Source organism: Heloderma suspectum, chromosome 11 (assembly GCF_057233095.1).
Source record: "Heloderma suspectum isolate Gila_16-S chromosome 11, 16-S_ref, whole genome shotgun sequence".
Classification (NCBI taxonomy): Eukaryota; Metazoa; Chordata; class Lepidosauria; order Squamata; family Helodermatidae; genus Heloderma; species Heloderma suspectum.
In genome coordinates, this window is record NC_139468.1 from 8989589 (window position 1) to 9012172 (window position 22584).

The following is a 22584-nucleotide window of genomic DNA, read 5'->3' on the forward strand; positions in this document are numbered from 1 at the left end:
AAAAGCTTCAGGAAACTGGAGGACAGATTTTGGCAGAGCACTAACTCCACCTCATCCCTGGAGCTGGACACAACCTGCATTGCCGTGGATGCAAACTGGGGCCAGCCTGCCAAGACAGCTGATGCTGTTGCAGCATGAAGACCCCCAAACCCCTTACCAAAAAAAGAAAGAAGCTGTGCTACAAGCCCTGCCAATGGGAATTGCTACCTGGGAGAAACTGTTGAGAATTTCTCCTGCCCCTGGAGAAATTCAGTGCAATTGTCTCCCAAATTTCTTTCCCCACAAGTACGGTGGAGAATTTCAGGAGGCCATTTGCGCACAGCTCTACTTACAATCCTGTGAGGTAGGTTATGCTGCGAGATGTGACTGAACTAGTCACCCAGTGTGCATCATGAAGCTGGATCTGTCTAGTTCTATTCATACACTCTTGATCCAAGGGTAGGTAATGTGGTACTCTCAGACACCAAGGCACCCAATTCTTGGCTCTACCGCTCTCCCATTAAAAAACAACAGCACATTTTCTTTCTGGCAGCTGGGTTTGCTGTGAAATAGGTTTCTGTTGGTGCTGAAAACTATGAGTTCAAAGTTGTTGTTTAGTGTGTTGGGGCTCAGACCCCACCTCTACCTTTGACTCAGTCTTGCGGGCAGTTCCTTGTCCTTTGCCACGCCTCTCGTGGCAGCCATTTTGTGGTGGTGCTCAAGATAGTTTGCCAAACGTGCCCCTGGCTCACAAAGGTTGCTCACCCCTGCCCTAACCTCTATACCACACTGGCTCTCCGGGGTTAAGGCTGACCTCTCTCTCAGTCCTTCTCATGCTCCAAGATCCTTTAACAGAATCCAGGTTCTGAAACTACCGAACGGGTTTCTACTGACACAGCATGTGTTCTGCTGCTGACCTGCAGTACCTCAAGTTGTTTAAGCTTTTATTAAGTAGGCCTCTTACCGATATCTCAGCTGCTTGAGCTTTTCGCTGGTCAAAGGCCAACATGCATGGCAGACTTTTTAAAGAGGCACACTGCTGTTTGCCAGGAGAGGCAAAGAGTCTTCCCTCATTCATTTTGCAAGTTCAGGTTTCATCTCACTTAGTCAGACCAGGAAGCAGCTGCCAATCAGCTACGATCGCCAACATTTTTACTGGCCCTGCTCCTGTGCTTTTAACTAGTGATCTCACCAGTCATCATACTTGCTCAGTTCCAGATACGGATTTGGTACACTCATAATGTATACTGCTATTCTGAAGCAAGCTCATTCCCTCACCCACTCAATAGTTTCCCCCCCACACCCCAGCTTGGATTACAGTCCAATCTGGCAAAAAGCTAGGAGGGAAGGGGATAGGACAGTAATTTAAAAAATTCCATGTGGAATTTTCGTGGCGATGCCAGGAACTTTGAGAGAAACTTTTAAACACCAAATTGGAATTCCCAGGAAAGCCATTGCGGTGTAGTGGTTAAAGTGCTGGACTGAGATTCAGGAGATCTGGGTTCTAGTCCCCACTCAGCCATGAAGCTCACTGGGTGACTTTGGGGCAGTCGCTGACTCTCAGCCTAACCTACCTCACAGGGCTGTTGTGGGGATAAAATGGAGAGGAGGAGGACCAGGTAAGCCACCTTGGGTTCCTTGCAAGAGGAAACAAGTCAGGATATAAATACTAGAATAAAATAGTAACAAATAACTTTGGGGAGAGAAGCCACGACTGTTTAAACTGGTATCAGACTGACAATATGCCTTGAATCTCCCAGCCACTCACAAACGTTTGCCAAAGCAGCAAATGAAACAACGACGACGGATGTGTGGGTTGTAGGTATATTTATTTGTAAATACAAAAACGAAAAGGTCGTCACCATACAACAGCGAACAGGAACATTTACAGTTATCTCCAACTCGGTCTTGATCAAGTTAATGTTAAATACAAAAACAAAACAAAAAGAGCGAGAGATTGTAAAAAACAAAAGACTATACACATTCAAAAGAGCTTATTCCAGTATAAAGTTACTGAGGTCGGCTCAAATGCCGCTCTCCTCTTCCGTAAACAGAAAGAGGGTGGTGGTGGGGGGAACAGCCTGCCTTAGGAAAACCAGGAGCTCGTGATTTCATCACCAGCAGGCTCACGTGCTACACAACGAAAGGAAGCCCCCTGCCGTACTTCGTACCGGCCACTTAGCATTTCTGGCTAGTGACAAAGGTTTGAGTGACTTCCCTTCCCCTGCCCAGTGTCGGGGGGGGGGGGGGAGGGAGAGAGAGAGAGAGAGAGAGAGCCACAGATCTTCACTCCGGCTAACCACCTTTTCTGCTGCCTTGAAGTAAAAAAGTTAAAAAGCAGAAAAGCAAAACAAAAAACAAATAGAATTTTAAGAAGCATCCTATCAAGGTGTGGCCCAGGGAGAATCCACGTGGGATAGGGCACACTCTGGTGTGGTGACTTCCACACCACCCTGCCCCCATGGTCCCATTCAAGGCGTATGCACGGCAGATGCCACCATCTGGACTCGGAGGCGTGCGTACTGGCGTGGGCATGCATTCTAAAAGCTGCCTTGGGAGTCTGGTATGGGTGGGGAAAGCAGGCAGGCAGAGCCACGAATGTCCATTTGCAACATGGGACGTTGCCACTCAAAAAGAGGCCCCAGTAGGAAGACGTTACGACACTACTGAGCCACGGCTAGAAGCCACTACGTCTATCTATATAAATGAGAATACTGGCTACCCCCTGGCAGCACGAGGAAGGATATACTAGGTACATGGAGACGGACACACACATAGGCATAGTGGCAGGTAAGACTGACGTGGGGGGTATTCTTCTATCCAGGCCCCGGGTTATAACTGGAAAGGCTTCCTACAGCATGAGAGCAAGGCAAAGAGGATACCGCATCCCCACGACAAAGAGTCAAATCTTCTTCCTGCTTGCCCATAGTAGCAAGCTGGGGCTGCTAAGTTTGGGGTTTGTGTCAATGGATTTTTTTTGTCTGTCTGTTTTGTTTCAATAAGGCACAGTTCAGTCGAGGGTGCTAGTCACGAAAGAACGCAAGCCTTCGTAGCCTGCGGCTACTGGCTGCAACTTATCCTAGCCCACGAGTCAAAAGGAAGGTTCTCTCTAAAGCCTTGGCAGTAGAGAAAAGTCAGCTCTTGCATCGGTATTATTGGCAAGTGTCATCTGAAGACTCGGATGAATCTGAATTGGTCGGGAAGGAAGGAAGGAAAGAATTCGAAGGCGGACTGGTCCCTGGTGCTTCTCAGCCGACGGTGAGCCTTCAGCCATTCTTTCTATTAGCTCTTCCCCATGCCAACCCTAGTCTGGGAGGAGAGGAGCAGGTTTTCTCTCTGCGCATGCTCAATGATGGCTAGGTAGCAGAAATAGTACTGCTCCGGGGTCTGGATGCTAAAGGCTCGTTGCGTCCGCATCCGGATCACCGTCTGATAGACGTTCAGTGTGCCCACGTCCTGGAGCTGCGACAGGCAGATATCCAGAGCGCAGAAGGTACCTGGAGGGAGAAAAAAAAACCCACATTGCCATCAGCGGTTCCCCTAAATAGAACCTGCCAGATTCTATACATCAGGGGTGTCAAACCTCTTTCAGCCTGAGGGCCGGATAGAATTTCATAGAAGCTCTCGGGGGCTGCATGCCAGTGGTGGGCAGAGACAAAGGCAAAAAAGGCCAAATATACCCACATATTTCAGCTTGAAGCTCTTTCTGCCACTTCCTAAGCCTTAGGAGAGGCATTTCAAGCTTTTAGAGCGGCGTAAATACACACAGAATAGCTGGGAAATCAGTGGCTGGGGAAAGGAGGTGTGGCCTTCTAGAGGGCCAAATTGGGACCTCTTGCGGGCCGGGTTTGGCCCCCAGGCCTGAGGTTCTGTACGCCTGATCTATCTACATCACAGTACCTCTTGTAATATCCAGGGCTTCTCCACACAGGCTCTCCAAGGCCTAAGCAGAGAAGCCCCAGCTCAGCGGTAGAGCTCCTGCTTTGCATGCAGGAGGTCCCAGGTTCAATCCTGGCCAACTCCAATTGTTCTTCGGGGGGTTTCAAAGCATCAAGTATCAGGCTCTGTCACTGCAGGCCTTGAAAACATATTAGAAGGCCTTGAAAACATATTATTTTACCATGGTCTTCTCTTGATATGAGATATGATCAACATATCTGCTGTTGATGTTATTGCTGGTTTTATTGTTGGCTTTAGCTGTTGTTTTTATTGCTCATTGATTGTGTTTATGGTTTTTTTTGGCTATTAACATTTTAAGTGTTTTTATGTATTTTATTCTGTAAGCTGCCTTGGGAGGGCTTCTGCCCTGAAAGGCCGCCAAGAAATATTTTAAACAAATTAATATATTTGTTCGGGTTTTTTTTAAAGGATCAGGTACCAGGTGATGGGAAGGACCTCTGCCTAACACCCTGGAGAGCCACTGCCAAAGTAGACAATGCTGAGCTGGATGAACCAATGGTCTGGACTTGGTATACGGCAACTTCTTAGGCTTCCCATGTTCCCAAGGCTAGCGCCTTCCCCAGCTTTACTCTGCAGGACCCTCATTCGCCATCGGAAGCCTCTGCATCCCGGCATCCCGACATCCTTACCTGTCCTACCGATGCCAGCGCTGCAGTGCACCACAATGGGCGGCCCTCCTGGGTGCCCTTTGTACCGCGGCCCCAAGGCACTGACTGCCACCCTCTGCTGCTGCTTGACGGCCCCCAGGAAGTCGATGAGAGTGGCTGCAGAGGAAGGGACGCCGTAGTCGGGCCACCTCACGTACTGGAAATGGGTCACGAGGCGCCTCTCGCGGCTCTGTGGCAGGAAACAATGGTGGGGGGAGTGGTGGGGAGAGGAGAGATGGCTGTGGTTAGCTGTTCCTGCTCGTGACTTCCTTTGCGCCTCCACCACTTCCTGCAGGGGGCGACTGTTTCCCCACATGAGACACAGGGCTCACGCACCGCCTCTTATCACTGCTGCACCAGGGACAACGTGGAAGCTTAAAACCAGGGGTGTACAACCTTTAGGCCCGGGGGTCAACTCTGGCCCTCTGATGCACCCCAGAGGGCCATGCCGCCTTCCCTTGGCTGCAACCCCTTCCCCTCCAACCGCAAATTGTTTGGTAGTTTCCCAGCTTTTGTGCACTTTCCCCCCATTCTAGAAGGTTGAAATGCCTCTCTTAAGACTTAGCTACTGGTAGTAAGACCGTAAGCTAAAATAGCCTGCTGTTTTTGCTATTTTGGCCCCATCCCTTTTGGCTTCAGTCCCTCAACCACTGGAAAGCAGCCCACGAAAGCTTCTACGAAATGGAATTCGGCCCTGGAGCTGAAAGGGGTTCTGCACCCCTGCTTAAAACCCAACAGCAGAGGGACCACCCCAGGGCTACGTCATGTTATACCTCCATATACCTCATGTATACTTTGTGGCTTTCCATACTTCTGTATTCCGAGAGCCCAAGGTGAGAGGAATCATGCGAATTTGAGAGGTTTATCCAGAACACAGCTTTTCTTCTCGCAAAATTTGGCATTAGCGTGGGCACCACATTTTGAGGGGGTTTATAGCGGGTGTGTACTCCATGCTAGGGATGCTGGAGAAATTCGAGACAGACTAAAATGTGCTTGGATTTTAAGAATCCAACCTGCAGAATCCACTGCAAAGTGACCCCCGCAGGCCGGGCGGGGTCTGTGGACTTTCAAAAGTTTTTTTTTTTTTAATTTCCCCAAATTTACGCATATTTATTCATAGGACAATATGCAAGTTTCTGCTGAAGAAAAGTTGAATGGAATGGGGGACAATACGCAAAATATAATGTACTAAGGTAACTTACGTAAAATCTTACGAAACCTCTTATGTAATTATTTGCGTATTTTTCTGCATGATGAAAAAAATCTAATTTGCATCCATCTGTGAGCGGACAACAGAACAAAAAGGTGCCTGACAATCCACGAAACACAGACGGAGTGGATTTTACACAGTCCACACATCTCTACTCCATACACTCAGTCTCCAGGTGTTGTCGGGTAACATGCAAAACAACCACTGAAGAACAGGGCATTTCACATGTTTCCTAGTCAGTATGAATATTATCCAGTTGGATACACTTCACAGTCACTGGTTAATGTGTATTATATTCACTTCATCCAACATGAATGGGAGGTTATGCATATTGACCAGACCACACACAATTTCTTGTGCATGTATTAGGAAGATGAACATTCTCAAAGTAGTCTGGCAAATGTGCAGAGTGACTGGAATTTAATGCACATTTGCCATGCAACTCATGTTAACCGCAACATTTCTGATGTATATATACATAATTATTTCTGGGCACAGAATCTGGGTTTAATTTGCAGCAAATGCTCACTCTCTTTCAGTGCCTAACTCAAGCTATTACACCACTGGTGCATGCCTAAAGATGTTCGTGTTTACCTCACAGCTGTAAATCTCCAAAATGGTTTTTCTGTAATGGTTCAGGTTCTCTGTTCCAAGGTTGGTGACCGTTAGGGTTCCATAGCAGATCTGGAAGTCTTTCTCCAACGGCCAGTATTGGCCACACTTCCTTCTGCCTCCTTCTTCAAGCCTGTAACACAAAAGAGAACGGGGGGGGGAGTCTATTTTTTATTTATTGATCGATTGATCGATCGATCGATCTATCAATCAAATTTTATCCTGCTCCTTAGCCTAAAACAGGCCTGGAGCAGCATACAAACAATCAGTTAAACAAGGCAGTCCCTGCCTGCAGGCTTACAATCTAAGTAGAGAGTTCTGGTCACTGCACCTAAAAAAAAAAGGATATTGTAGAGCTGGAAAAGGTGCAGAAAAGAGCAACTAAAATGATCAAGGGGCCAGAGCATCTCCCCTATGAAGGAAGGTTAAAACAGCTGGGATTGTTTAGCATGGAAAAATGGTGAGTAAGGGGAGACATGATTTGTTGTTCAGTCGTTCAGTCGTGTCCGACTCTTCGTGACCCCATGGACCATAGCACACAATAGAGGTGTACAAAATTATGCATGGTGTGGAGAATGCAGACAGGGAGATTTTTCTCCCTCTCTCAAAATACTAGAACCCTGGATCATCCTATGAAGCTGATTGGTGGGAGAGTCAAGACAGATAAAAGGAAGGACTCCTTCATACAGCACATAGTTATACTATGGAATTCACTTCCACAAGAAGTAGTGATGGCCACCAATTTGGATGGCTTTAAAAGGAGATTGTATATATACTTGGAGGAGAAGGCTATCAATGGCTACTAGTCCTGATGGCTCTGTGCTACCTCCAGTACCAGAGGCAGCGAGCCTATGCACACCAGTCACTGGGGAACATGGGTGGGAGGGCACTGTTGTACTCATGTCCTGCTTGTGGGTTCCTGGTCAGCAGCTGGTTGGCCACTGTGTGAAGAGAAAATGCTGGACTGGATGACCCTTGGTCTGATCCAGCAGGGCTCTTCGTATGTTCTTAAGACATGACATACAAAGAAAAGGGGATGGGGAGAGAAGAGAAGAGAAGAGAAGAGGACATGCTCCCTGAAGGAGCAGTGTTGCTGACGACACAAAAGCCCCGTTCTGGCATTACAGCAGTGAAGGTGCAACACGAGAAGAAAATGGCCATGGGATCATGGCTGTAGCCTCGCCCCCATCAGCTTGGGGTTCGTGCCAGCTTCCCTGTGTCCAAGTGGAGGGTGGCCCTCTAGCCTTTTTCTACTTGCATTGCCCCTTGTGGACTCCAGTCTCAAGTTGGTTTCCGACGTTCTAGACACACTAACAGTGGTGTATTGGAGCTAGGGCTCACAGGGAAACAGTGCCGGCCCTTTTTTTTTTTTTTAATTATTATTATTATTATTATTATTATTATTATTATTATTATTATTATTAGCAGGGACCCTGAATTCCCTGGCTCAGAATTCCCTGTTCCCTCTGAGCTTAGCTGCAATTCTCACACTACCTGGGGGAAAATGAATTTTCCCAACAACAATATATTGTTCCCTGTTGTAATGCAAAGTCCTTGTGAGGTGGCTTGGCCTTGAATGGGCCATGAAGATCCAAAGTCCTGCTCCTGGTGGAGATGAAAGCTGCTAGAACTGGGTTGTTGCTGTGGATCAACAGATCAGCCTGCAATTTTGGACTCTCCTTGGAGGTGTGGCTATGGAGACTGTCACGATGCACATTCAAAATTTACCACTGGACACAAATGGCAGGATGTAAGCAGTCCGGGTATGTGTGCATCCCCGTTTTGGCCACAAGCCTTGCAGACTGAGCTGTGTTTCGCAACGGCGCGATCTAGGCTGCAGTACCAGCCCTGCCACCTGACTGAGCACTCAGTCGGTTGACCCCAAGAGTCAGTCCCTGCCTACAGGGCAGGTGTCAGGGTTTGGCATCATAGGACACCTGCCAAGGCCCATGGCCCAATAGAGGGGGCCCACTGCCAACCCCTGAAGCCTCCTCTTTGCTACCTGTTCACCTACCCTCTCCTAGCGGACAGAGGGAGGACAGGACGCCTCCAGAACAGTGAAGTATTTTCAGGCTCTGGACTGTTCCTGCCCACCCAGGCGACCATTTGGCCTCCCTAGACAGGAGGAGCTATAAAAGGCTTCCTGTTTGGGCGGAGACCTTGCCTGAGCAGCAGCGGTCTTCTAAGCTCTCGTGTGTTTAGGTATGTTTCCCAACAGTGACTCCTGGCTTCGCCCCTCAGCTCTGATTCCCTGGAACAACTCCTGGCTTCAGCTGTCTATGGCTTAGCCACTCACCTAAAATGGCCTTCCACACCTTGAGTGCCATTTTTGGTGGAAAGGGGAGATATACAATTAATAAATAAGGAACTATTTTAATACATCAGAAACCCCTGAATGGTCACAGCAGGAGTGTGTGTGTCGTCGTCGTCCCCCGCAACCTTTTTGGATCAGTGGGCACATTTGGAATTTCAAAAGACTGTCATGGGCACTCTCACAAAAGAGCTGCCAGGGGGAACATCACAAAACACTCATCTCCCAGAAGGCAAACTGCAGAGACTAAAAGAAAAAAAAAAAACTTGCCCAAGAATCTAAGTACAAGACAGAGGTGGGGTCTGAGCTCAAAACACAAGACCACTCTTTTGAACCCAAATACAGATGGTGCTGGGTGACGGCTCCTCACTTCGCAGCATGCCCGCCTCCCAGTTAAAAATAATAATTTTAAACAAGCTTAAGTAATAAAATTAAAATCCAGAAGGGCAGGGAGCCTGGTGAGCACCAAGAGAGGGTGTCCCCAGGCATCACGTTGGAGACCGCAGCCTTAAAGGCCATCATCACCATGGGAGAGAACCTCCATTGCTCAGACACAAGGGGGAGAAAAGGCCTGGCCCATGCTGCTCTGTCACACAGAGACGTGCCTGCCAGCTTACCGTGTTGTCATGACAATCACCAACACGTTCTGCTCCCACACCATGCGCCAGAAGTCACCGTACGTGTTTTCTAAGGGCCCTGAAGAGAGACAGCATACATTAAGAAGAGGAAAATGCTCATCATATTATGAAGGGGACAAGGAGTAACGCCATTTGGGGACATAAGAAGCTGCTTTATACCGCATCAGACCCAGGGGACTGTCTAGCTGAGTACTGCTTGTACTGACCGGCAGCGGCTCTCCAGGGTTTCAGACAGGACTGTTTTCCGTCCCGATTTAAGAGTTGGATTCACCTTTGGCACGCAAAGGACATGCTCTGAGCTATGGCCTTTCCCTGGATTTTTTATCTGGGCCGGAGTAAAGCAGAGATATGACACACAAAATTACAAAGGCAGCCTTGCAGGGTGAGAAGAGCACGAGGCTCTGGCATGCCCTTATCATGCCCTGGTACGGCATGATAAGGGAGAGAGTTGCTAACATTCTATTACATACGTTCTCTTCTCAGTGATCTCTGCACAAGAATGCTGGTATGCTCAGAGGCTCTATCCAGGAAGGTAACTGCTACATTTACCACTGGGTAGCATCAAGTCTCTTTCTAAGCAACAACTACAGGTATTTGGCTAACAGCAAAAAAAGAATCAAGGGCCACCACAGCCTAATTCTAGTTCACTATGGGAATGAATGAGCACTCAGACCCAAAGCGTAACAGCAGCCTCGGCGGAGTGATCAACCAGGGTTATCACAGGATAAGCCAGGGTTATCAGAGAACCCTGGCTTATCCTGAATGATCTGTGTGCTCATGCACACAGCATGTTCTTCCCCACTTGGCTCCTTCTACTAATGCAACTGGTTAAACCAACCAGGGCAGGTTGACGTAACTTTTGGTATTTTTTGGCCTGAGGTTTTATTTCCAGATATGCTCTGGTTCTTGTATGCCTTTTATTCCCCTCACCCTGCTTCCCCATTGTAAATAAACTTAACACCTATTTCAAGGTTTGTGTGAACTTCCTTCCCAGTAAGGCCTGGTACTAAATTCAGAGCCTTCTGCTTGGTTATTTGCTACTGTTTAAAGTTTCAGGCCTAGGGCTTGAAATAGAGGATGCCGGCTTGGACCCTTATTTCTGAAGCCCTAGGAGTGTCCTGTAAGGTCTGAGAGTCCCCTGGCTCAGGCAGAGATGGAGGTAAGGTGTGATGGCAGCCTGCTTGGGTAATTGTTTGTCCCTGGCTACACTGCCAGGAGCTAGGATAACCCCCTCCCTTCGCGGACTGCAACTCCCATAATTCCCAGCCAACATGGCCATGCTGGATTATGGGAATTATGAGAGATGTGGTCCAAACATCTGAAGGGCACCAGGTTGGGGACATCTGGGCTAAACAAACCATGTCTCAACTAGAGCTTCTGTCCTGTCATTCCCTTGACAAACAAAGGTTTGTTCTTAGCTTACAAATGCTGGCTTGTTTGGGAGTGGCAGGGCAGGATCCCCAGTTCAGAAGAGGCACTAAGCCAACTGTTCCTGGACAGGGCCCCAAACTGTGATCCTGGGAGTCACAAGCCAAAAGCAAGACGAAGATGAGAACACAGATGAAAGGCAGCTATTGCCCCCCTTTTTTATACTCAAAAGCCTTTGACATATGTGAAGTGAGCCTCCTTAGGCAATCACTAGCTGGCTGAATAGTTCTCCCAGGCTCTCTGGGGTGGCAGGGAGTGGGGTGGCAGGGAGGGGAGGGGTAGAAAATTCTCACGAAGCCCAGCTGAAATAATTCAGCCTAATTTGGCAAAAGTTCTGCTCTGGCCTTGAAGCCAGAACACCATGAGATAACGTGCGCTGGGGGTTAACAAGTGCATGCAGGGCCATCTTCATGAAATGGAGTTATTTACAGGTATCAAGGTTCCACTTATAACCTGGATCCCCTGAGCAAGTCCTTAAGGATCTCTTGCCTCCTTAAGTCCCACCTTCCTTCTTTTAAATTTCCCCTTCCCAGTAATGTGACATTTAGGCTGTAGACGTGGGGTGACTGTCACTCTAGACACAGGGTTCAACCACAACAGGCAAACAGCTTACAACTAAAGGTATTTACATAATAGAGCTGAGTGATACAAAGGCATTAAAGTAAAATAAAAATTGCAAAATGCAAGTTCCTTTACCCTAGCTGCACTTAGACTTTTCTAGGCTGCTTCTTCCTGCTCACTCTTCAGACTCTGCTCTCACTTCAGGCTCTGGCTGTCTCTCTCTTGCTCTGGCTGCAGCCTGGTCTTTCTGATTCTTACTGGCTCTCTCCCTCTCTTTATACACCTGCCTCCCTCCAAACCGGAAGTATTGCTTCAAGCCTGAAGGAATGAAACTTATGTGGAGAAATGAAACTATTCCTCTCAGGGTTACTCCCTCCCAACAGAAAACTCCAGGCCTCTAAGCCTGACTATTTTTCCCATTGCCAATGTAAGCCTCACACCTTCACAACAGGCAACTAGAACATAAACATAAAATGGATTTCTTGACATAGTTCAACACATTTGGAGGGCACCAGGTTGGGGAAGGTGGGTTTAGCCAGTCATGTTTACTGGGGAGGAGCCAGTAAGTAAGATGGGCTACTGATCATTCTGTGTGAATGTGGCCAGTAGGTGTGTGATTGAAGTTTTCTTTCTCCTCATTTCCTTGTTTAACAGGCATGCTGATGTAGTGGTTACGAGCATGAAGGATGTGCCACAGGTACCCAGGAGAAAACCTCACTTCTTCAGTGAACTCAGCACGTGACTTTAATTAAGCCATTATCTATCACAGCCTTAGCTCCCACGTCCATACAATGGGTATAATACTTACTTTACAAGGTTATTGTTAAGATCATTGAGAGCCTTACCAGGGTTACAATAACCCGGACATCGCCATTTAAATTAATTTCAGTTAGTGCAGCTGTGAGACCCTGGAAAATGGCTTCCAGCCAGCTAATAGTAGTCTAGACCGACCAGGGGTCTGACTTTGTAGAAGGGCAGCTTCACACATTCCCTGAACTTGTAAATAACTTACAGAACTCACAGCCACAAGAGGTGTCAGTGAAGCCACGGCCACTGATTTAGATGGCTTTTGAAAAGTAGATGGGAAAGCGCAGGGAGCAAAGGTCTATGTACGCCTATTAGCCAAGATAGTTTAAAACAGAACTTTCATGTTCGAAGGCAGTATACCTCTGGATCACCAGGTGCTGGGGGGCGGGGGGCAAACATCTGAGAATGGCCGGCTCCATCATGTTTAGTAGCCTTGCATCTGACTGGCTACAGCTGGGAGACAGAATGCTGGGCCTGGAGTCTGATCCAGCAAAGCAGTTCTTATGTTGTGGAGCTCTGAACATATGGGGTGCATCTGTCGTGTGGCGCAAGGACAGGAGGCGGATCCATTGGCCAGCCACATGGAAGGAGTGCATCTGATGTGTGGCGCAAGGAGAGGAGGCGGATCCATTGGCCAGCCACATGGAAGGAGTGCATCTGATGTGTGGCGCAAGGAGAGGAGGCGGATCCATTGGCCAGCCACATGGAAGGAGTGCATCTGATGTGTGGCGCAAGGAGAGGAGGCGGATCCATTGGCCAGCCACATGGAAGGAGTGCATCTGATGTGTGGCGCAAGGAGAGGAGGCGGATCCATTGGCCAGCCACATGGAAGGAGTGCATCTGTCGTGTGGCGCAAGGAGAGGAGGCGGATCCATTGGCCAGCCACATGGAAGGAGTGCATCTGATGTGTGGCGCACGGAGAGGAGGCGGATCCACTGGCCAGCCACATGGAAGGAGTGCATCTGATGTGTGGCGCACGGAGAGGAGGCGGATCCACTGGCCAGCCACATGGAAGGAGTGCATCTGATGTGTGGCGCACGGAGAGGAGGCGGATCCACTGGCCAGCCACATGGAAGGAGTGCATCTGATGTGTGGCGCACGGAGAGGAGGCGGATCCATTGGCCAGCCACATGGAAGGAGTGCATCTGATGTGTGGCGCACGGAGAGGAGGCGGATCCATTGGCCAGCCACATGGAAGGAGTGCATCTGATGTGTGGCGCACGGAGAGGAGGCGGATCCATTGGCCAGCCACATGGAAGGAGTGCATCTGATGTGTGGCGCACGGAGAGGAGGCGGATCCATTGGCCAGCCACATGGAAGGAGTGCATCTGATGTGTGGCGCACGGAGAGGAGGCGGATCCATTGGCCAGCCACATGGAAGGAGTGCATCTGATGTGTGGCGCACGGAGAGGAGGCGGATCCACTGGCCAGCCACATGGAAGGAGTGCATCTGATGTGTGGCGCATGGAGAGGAGGCGGATCCACTGGCCAGCCACATGGAAGGAGTGCATCTGATGTGTGGCACAAGGAGAGGAGGCGGATCCACTGGCCAGCCACATGGAAGGAGTGCATCTGATGTGTGGCGCATGGAGAGGAGGCGGATCCACTGGCCAGCCACATGGAAGGAGTGCATCTGATGTGTGGCGCATGGAGAGGAGGCGGATCCACTGGCCAGCCACATGGAAGGAGTGCATCTGATGTGTGGCGCACGGAGAGGAGGCGGATCCATTGGCCAGCCACATGGAAGGAGTGCATCTGATGTGTGGCGCAAGGAGAGGAGGCGGATCCATTGGCCAGCCACATGGAAGGAGTGCATCTGATGTGTGGCGCAAGGAGAGGAGGCGGATCCATTGGCCAGCCACATGGAAGGAGTGCATCTGATGAGTGGCGCAAGGAGAGGAGGCGGATCCATTGGCCAGCCACATGGAAGGAGTGCATCTGATGTGTGGCGCAAGGAGAGGAGGCGGATCCATTGGCCAGCCACATGGAAGGAGTGCATCTGATGTGTGGCGCAAGGAGAGGAGGCGGATCCATTGGCCAGCCACATGGAAGGAGTGCATCTGTCGTGTGGCGCAAGGAGAGGAGGCGGATCCATTGGCCAGCCACATGGAAGGAGTGCATCTGATGTGTGGCGCAAGGAGAAGAGGCGGATCCATTGGCCAGCCACATGGAAGGAGTGCATCTGTCGTGTGGCGCAAGGAGAGGAGGCGGATCCATTGGCCAGCCACATGGAAGGAGTGCATCTGTCGTGTGGCGCAAGGAGAGGAGGCGGATCCATTGGCCAGCCACATGGAAGGAGTGCATCTGATGTGTGGCACACGGAGAGGAGGCGGATCCACTGGCCAGCCACATAGAAGGAGTGCATCTGATGTGTGGCGCACGGAGAGGAGGCGGATCCATTGGCCAGCCACATGGAAGGAGTGCATCTGATGTGTGGCGCACGGAGAGGAGGCGGATCCATTGGCCAGCCACATGGAAGGAGCGCATCTGATGTGTGGCGCATGGAGAGGAGGCAGATCCACTGGCCAGCCACATGGAAGGAGCGCATCTGTCGTGTGGCGCACAGAGAGGAGGCAGATCCTTTGGCCAGCCACATGGAAGGAGCTGCAGGAAGAACCTTGGCCTGAGGTGGGATGTGCCATCACCCCCACTTTGACGCCGTCTGTCCATAAATGAAGCTCTTGCCCCTGATTCTAGAGCCATTCTAGATAGTCTAACAATGCACTACTGAGCTGACTGGGAAAGCAGGGAGAGGCGGTGGCTTCCATACCTTGAGTGCCAATGTAAGCGTTCCTCTGCTTGTAGCCATCCATGAAACTGGCGTTGATGTAGTCGGTCAGCTAGAGAGACACAACAGCAAACATTAACCCTAGAGACTGGCTGGAGCAGCAGTACTCAAGGGGAGGCTGTGCATAAACACACACGCCCCCAGGAAGTAGGGGAAGGGGCTGCTAAGGGTGCGACAGCCCCATGGCTGTTATCCTACTGCTTACCAGAGCTAAAAAGGCCCAAAGGTGAACCCTAAAAATGCAGTCCATAAACACATGAACAAGGGACATAAGAACATTAGAAAATGGCCTTGTACCATGTCAGACTGTTAATCTATCTAGTCCTGAATCTCCTACTCTGATTGGCAGCATCTCTCCCAGGGTCTCGGGCAGAAAAGGGGCTTTCCCATCATCCATGACATGATCCTTCTAACCAGAGAAGCCAGGGATTGAATCTAGGACCTTCTGCATGCAAAGCAGTGGTGTACAGCTGGGTTGTTGCTGCTGTTATCATCATTATCATCTCCTTTAGCTGTGACTTCAGACCAAAAATTGATCATATATGCCCCCACCTCGTGCACTTCATGTTTCGGACCACAACTCCCAGCATTCCAAGCATCATTTTGACGCTGTGCCAAAACTTTTGCACTACTGTAAACGGCCTGAATCAAATCGGCACCATCCTCTGGCACGTATGTGTTTGCAGAGTTAATGTACCAAGTGGAGGTTATGCATTAGACTTAATAGTTTCCTGAGCTATTTGTGAGCTTAGATCATGAAGGTTAAGCCAGAGTTGTTCCAGCTGGATGTAGGGAGCCAGAGTGGGGGACAGGAATATGTAGCATGTCCCAAACTTCACTTTGTAGCTGTTGGGCTTCTAGGTTAAACACAGAGCATAGCACTGCTTTAATATTATTGTCCTACTGAGAAACTCCTTATTTGAGCTAAACTCCCTCTACTACAAGGGTTCAAATTCTCAGTGGCCCTTTGTTGAAAAAGAAAATACCGGGGAGTGGGTGGGTTGCTGTATCCACATCCGAAGAAATGCCACTTGGCATTGGTGAAATGCTCAAGTGAATTGTGAGTACACCAAAGGATAACCAAAGTGGAGGAGTTTGCAGAGACTAGTGCAGCCTTCCCCAACCTGGTGCCCTCCAGATGTTTTGGACTACAACTCTCAGGATTCTTGATCATTGGCCATGCTGGCTGGGGCAGGGGGGAGTTGAAGTCCACAGCATCTGGAGCGTACCAGGTGGGCGAAGGCTGATATACGCAGTGGGAATCTACCATGGGCTTCTCAAGAGCAGATCTCCAGGCCCTTCCAGAGCAGATCACCCGCTCCCCGCTCCTTTTCACCTGGAACCTTCTGCACAAAAAGAAGATGCTACGTTGCTGAGCTATGGCTCCCCCACTTCCAAGGCCTTTGATCAGTATGGGAGCCCAGCTTTGGTGGGTTGGGGGCCTGCATTGCTCCATCCTTGGAACGCACCACAGGACCAACCCCACTCCCCCGGCCCCCAGAAGCAGACATGCAGCTGGATGCCTTATTTCCAAGCAGAACAGCTGGGAATCCAGTGATGTGGCAGTGGCTATGGTGATGGTGGGGGACCTGGGGGGGGTAGCTGCAAGAACACCCATGGGAGGGTGTGTTTGGGGACCCGTGGAATAGACAGTACTGCTCTAGATATGGTCTCACTGAGCACAAGGCAGCTTCTTACAAGCCGAACGCTTCAACCCACTTACCTCCTGGTAGCTGAATTGTTTGGACAACTTCACCCTGGTTTGGTCGAGGCACGGTACGTCTCCGTATCTGTTCTTCTCCTGGTTAAAGGGAGCTCTGCAGTGAGAGAGAAAACGGCAAACACGGTGAGCAAGCTGGATTTGCAGCTGGGAGTCGCGTTTGGCCTGCAATTGTCTGGGCCCTTTTGATGCAGGGCGAAGCAACCCATCTCAGGCCGCAATACAAGGGGCAGAAAGACAAAGGCAAGAACCGGTGTCTGAATGGTGTAGCGAGACTTTTAAAAGTGTTGGATACAGCTGGGGGAGGGGAGAAGTGGAGGCAAGCCACCTGGGATCCATTTCAGGTATTAAATGTTTTGGGCCGGCACCATTTCTATGTAGGCGCTGGAAGGGATCTCCTATAAAATGTTAAATCCTGCCTCATGGTAATCCAAGTTTTGCACCAAGATAGACACGGTGCTGTCTTTGAGGTGCCAGATCAAAACATTCCTGTCTGCCCAGTTGATCTAAACTTACATTTTGTTTAGGATTTATTGATTTATTTGTTTACTGGCTGAACAGCTCTTATTTATTTATTTTTACATTTGTATCCTGTCTTGCTTCCTCTTGCAAGGAACTCAAGGTGGCTTACCCGGTCCTCCTCCTCTCCATTTTATCGCCACAACAGCCCCGTGAGGTAGGTTAGGTCAAGAGTCAGTGTCTGGCCCAAAGTCACCCAGTGAGCTTTATGGCTGTTTGGGGACTAGAACCCGGGTCTCCTCAGTCATAAGAACATAAGAAGAGCCAGGCTGGATCAGATCAAGGGTCTGATGCTCTGTGAAGTCTCCTGCAGCGCAATCCCATGCATGTTCACTCGGAACTAAGAACATAAGAAGAGCCCTGCTGGATAAGACCAAGGGTCCATCTAGTCCAGTATTCTGTTCACACAGTGGCCAACCAGCTGTCGACCAGGAACTCAACAGCACCCCCCTCCCTTGTTCTCCAGCAACTGGTGTACGTAGGTCTACTGCCTCCGATACTGGAGGTAGCTTATAGCTATCAGGACTCGTAGCCATGGACAGCCTTCTCCTCCATGAATTTGTATGATTCCCTTTTAAAGCCATAGTGGTGGCCATCGCTGCATCTTGTGGTAGCGAATTCCATAGTTCAACTCTGCGCTGTGTGAAGAAGCCCTTCCTTTGATCTGTCCTGAATCTCCCACCCATCAGCTTCATGGGACGACCCCACTGGGTTCTGGTATTATGAGGGAGGGAGAGAAATGTCTCCCTCTCAGTCCCAGTCCAGCACTCTAACCATAACTTTTATGCCTCTTATCTTGGAATTTTATTGTTGTTACAATATTATACTTGTCTTTTTGAGATTTTATATGCACTGCCCTGGGACCCCTTGTGGGTGAAGGGTAGTTTATACATTTTAAAAATAAAACTGACGAATCAATCCATCAATCCTGCAGGTTCCCCAGAAGGCCCTGCCCCCTTCCTCTGACCCCTCCCTCTTTTCCCTGACCACCCGTCCTTCGGTGGTTTCCTGGCTTTTGTGCAGTCCCCACCACCACTCTAAACGGTCGAAAGCTGTAAGCTAAAATCTGCTGGTTTTAGCCCCGCCCCTGTTGCCTTTGACCCCACCCACCACTGGAATTCCTCCCCCCCACCCCCAGAGCGTCTTTGAAATGAAATTCAATCCTCAGACTGAAAGAAGTTCAGCAGCCCTGATCTGAGCCTTTCGGCTGGTCTTCTGAGAGACCATGAACTACACAGCTAGTGCTGGGCCGAAAATTTCTCCCACATGTTTTCTGACCATCTTCATTCAATTTGATAGAAGAGAAACGGCTTTTGAAAAGGAATTCAAAGGAGGAGAAATTTCAGAGAAATGCCCTTGGGTTGGGCGTGGGGTTCTTGTGCTTACCTGACTTGTGAGGTGGCTGAGGAGTGTGCAGGAGTGTCCTGTCTGTATTCGTACAATAATCTCTGGCAGCCTGCAGCCTCCTCGGCTTCCCGCACTTCAGTTAAAGCCCTCACGAGGAAGACGTCATGAAGCAATTCCTCCCATGGGGCTTTTTCAGTTCAGGAAGTGCAGGGGGCCTGGGAGGCTGTAGAGCCATGGAAAGATGTGTAATATATAGAGGGAAAACACCCACAGCACCCTCGGCCACCTCTCAGTGGTTAGGTAAGCTCAAAAACGGAAAGAAATTCAACATTTGGCCTCAGAAGAGTGGACGCCTCAACACAGTCGATGCTGTTGCCCCCTGTGCAATAAACCGCAGTGCAATAAACCAAAAACCCTTAGGAAAAACGGAAAGTCCAAAGGGGGTTGGACTCGATGGCCTTGTAGGCCCCTTCCAACCCTACTATTCTATGATGCTACTATTCTATGACTGACCTGTGCTACAACCCCTGCCGATAGTGAGCTCTGCCTGTGAGAAACTGTTGGAGAATTTTTCCTCCCCTGGGAGAAATTTGGTGAAATTGTCCCCCCAGTTTCTCTGCCCACAAATAGGCTGGAGAATTTTGAGAGGCCAACTTTGCGCACAGCTCTATACACAACACAAGCGGAGACCTGCAACACCTCGCAGAAATTGGATGGGGAGGAGGGGCAGATGTTTCCCCGGGGAAGGGACTTCAGGAGGGCTTCACCCCCATTGTCCTCTTCCCTCCGCCAACTGGGACAGCCGCGCCCTCATGCCCCGCACCGGAAGCTGTGCGCACTTACAAGGAGCAGACAAACGTTCCCGACGGATTCCTGCGCCGAATGCCCTCGTACTCCTCGTAGATGCCCCGCTTCTGCTTCTGATTCACGTGCTCCAGCACCTCCTGCACCGTCATGGCTTTTGGCCCCGGGACGTGCACCGAGCCATTGTCACGAGGGGAAGCCAGTGGCACCAGGATCAGCTCATCGAGAGGGTCCGGGTGACCGTTCTGCTGAGGGAGGAACCTGCAGTTCCAGCTGAGGGGATCCAGCTTGAGGGATCCGCCCAGGTACTCCGGAAGACACTCTTGGGGGAGGTGCTCTCTCAGCTCCGACATCTTCACCATCTGAACCTAAATGGGGGGCCCAGAGAAAAAGATGGAGCTGCATCAAACCATGCATAGACAACTGCACTGAAGAGAACAGCAAGGAGACGGGTTAAGGAGGATGGGAAATTAAACTTTAAAAGCTCTCTTTAAAGTTAAAGAGAGCTTCTGCCAAGACTGCAGACAGAAGATTACCAAAGTCCTGATTTGTCTCTGAGCACAATTCAAAGTGCTTGTTAAATGGGGTATCTGAAAGGATCTCCTCCACCTCCTTCCAAATGAACCTGCTCACTCACTAGGCTCTTCTGCAGAGGTCTTCCTCCATGTCCTGCCACCATCAGAAGTGTGACTGGTGGTGATGTGAAACAGAGTGTCCTTGGTAGCAGAACCTAGACTGTATAACTCCCTCCCATGGGAAGCTTATGTGACATCCCACATGACAGGCTTTTTGGTGCATGGTTAAAACCATTTGATTTTACCAGATTCGGGGCCTTAATTGGTTTTATTTCAGTTTCTGGCTCTCATGAAGTATGTGTTTTCTAATCATTGTGTTTTTGTTACGTATATTGTGCTGCTTGTTTTTCTGTGATTGTTTTTATACATTATTATATTCATACTGATATTACTGTGTTATTGCAGTTATTATTGTTTATATAATTGTGTACCAATTTTAACCGGTTTTAAGTTGTTAGCAACTTTGAAGGCCTGACTTAGTGACTTAGGGTGCAATGATAGGACTTTTTTTTTTAGGGTAAACGTACATACGGCTCCTGGCTTCCCTCCAGACAGCCATGTTGACTGGGGCATGCTGAGAACTGTAGGACTTTTGTAGGACTTTTCTCTCTCTAAACATGCCTAGGATTGAACCCTTATATTTAAAAAACGAACTAACAAAAAAGTAAGTCTCTGACCATCTAATGATAGATAGCTAAAATAATAATGATAGTAATAATAACAATAATGTTGTTTCATTACCCTTTCAATTATTATTATTATTAGTAGTAGTATTTAATTACCTATCTATCCCACCTTTCCTTTAAGGAGCTTAAGGCAACATTCACACACACCACTATTTTAATCCTCACAACAACCCTGTGAGGTAGGTTAGGCTGAGAAGTAGTGAGTGCTCCAGGGTCACTGAGTTGGCTTGGTGGCTGAGTGGAGATTTGAACCTGGGTCTCCCCAGCCCTAGTCCAATGTTCCAACCAGTACACCATGCTGGGTCTCATAAAATACTATGATCATGGCTTAAATTAACAGCAGTTAAACACGTTAAAGCCAGGGATTTCAAACTTTCTGCCTTCAGCGAGCCTTGTCTGCACTGATGTGTCTTGCCATGGAACTTGCAAGATGCAGAGAATTCAGGGGAATCATAGAATAGTAGGGTTGGAAGGGGCCTATAAGACCATCAAAGTCTAACCCCCTGCCCAGTGCAGGAATCCAAGTCAGAGCATCCCTAACAGGTGGCTGTCCAGCCTCATCTTGAATGAGAGAGAGCCCACCACCTCCCTAGGTCATCGGTTCCATTGCCATATTGCTCTAACAGTCAGGAAGTTTTTCCTGATGTTCAGCCGGAATCTGGCTTCCTGTCACTTGAGCCCATTCTTCCATGTCCTGCACTCTGGGAGTGCTAAACAGTCACATGAACTTGGGAGGGTCACTTTCCCACCCCACCGTATCCCTGTCAAGTCGAAGGCCTTCATGCTCACCCTTTCTCGGAGTTTCTCTTTAAGCAGCAGGCTGATGATGGAGTACGGAACTCGGAACCACATGGGAGCGCCTACGATGAAGACCTTCTTGAGGCGGGCTGGAAATGCTCCCTGGGAAGATGTAAGGAAGAAATATGCCTGTATCATGTGCAACATTCTCAGTCACTAGACAGCAATGGAAGGCTGCCACTGGCACACACAGACCTGATTAATGCTGGGAGAATTCACCACCTTGCTACCCTCCCTTGGTGCTGATTTATTATTTTATTTTATATATATATATATATATATATATATATATATATGTGTGTGTGTGTGTGTGTGTATATGTGTGTGTGTATGTATGTATGTATGTCCCCTTCATGGATCACTGCCTTGTTGTGGCGAAGGGGCTTGCGTAACTCAGTGAAGCCATAAGCTATGCCGTGCAGGGCCACCCAAGACGGACAGGTCATGGCAGAGAGTTCTGACAAAATGTGGTCCACTGGAGAAGGAAATGGCAACCCACTCCAGTATTCTTGCCAAGAAAACCCCATGGAACGTAGGCTTCAGCAGTATGCGAACCGAGAACTACCGGAAGTACAAGCTGGGTTTCGAAGAGGCAGAGGAACTAGAGATCAAATCGCCAACATTCGCTGCATCATGGAGAAAGCAAGAGAATTCCAGAAAAACGGCGCTTTCTGCTTCATTGACTACGCTAAAGCCTTTGATTGTGTGGATCACAACAAACTGTGGCAAATTCTGAAAGTGATGGGAGTACCAGACCACCTTACCTGTCTCCTGAGAAACCTGTACGAGGGTCAAGAAGCAACAGTAAGAACCAGACATGGAACAACCGATTGGTTCAAAATTGGGAAAGGAGTACGACAAGGCTGCATATTGTCACCCTGCTTATTTAACTTATATGCAGAGTACATCATGAGAAATGCCGGGTTGGATGAATCAGAGGTCGGAATTAAGATTGCTGGGAGAATTATCAACAACCTCCGATATGCAGACGATACCACCCTAATGGCAGAAAGCGAAGAGGATCTCAAGAGCCTCTTGTTGAGGGTGAAAGAGGAGAGTGCAAAAGCTGGTTTGAAACTCAACATTAAAAAAACGAAGATCATGGCATCTGGCCCCATCACTTCCTGGCATATAGAAGGGGAAGAAATGGAAGCAGTGACAGATTTTACTTTCTTGGGCTCCAAGATCACCGCA

The 22584-nt window shown here is 49.1% G+C and overlaps 1 protein-coding gene across 1 annotated transcript in view; it reads right to left on the minus strand.

The window, feature by feature from the left end:
- Window positions 1–1784: 1784 nt before the first annotated feature.
- Window positions 1785–22584, minus strand: part of PTPN9 (protein tyrosine phosphatase non-receptor type 9) — a 65095-nt gene continuing 44295 nt past the window's right edge. Inside the window, exons 6-13 of the mRNA XM_084816770.1 lie at window positions 21382–21492; window positions 19371–19699; window positions 16665–16758; window positions 14924–14993; window positions 9337–9415; window positions 6391–6541; window positions 4569–4776; window positions 1785–3476 (exon numbers count right to left, since the gene is read on the minus strand). Coding sequence (XP_084672896.1) covers window positions 3262–3476; window positions 4569–4776; window positions 6391–6541; window positions 9337–9415; window positions 14924–14993; window positions 16665–16758; window positions 19371–19699; window positions 21382–21492 — 1257 coding nt within the window. The 3' untranslated portion in view covers window positions 1785–3261. The remainder of the gene's footprint in view (window positions 3477–4568; window positions 4777–6390; window positions 6542–9336; window positions 9416–14923; window positions 14994–16664; window positions 16759–19370; window positions 19700–21381; window positions 21493–22584) is intronic.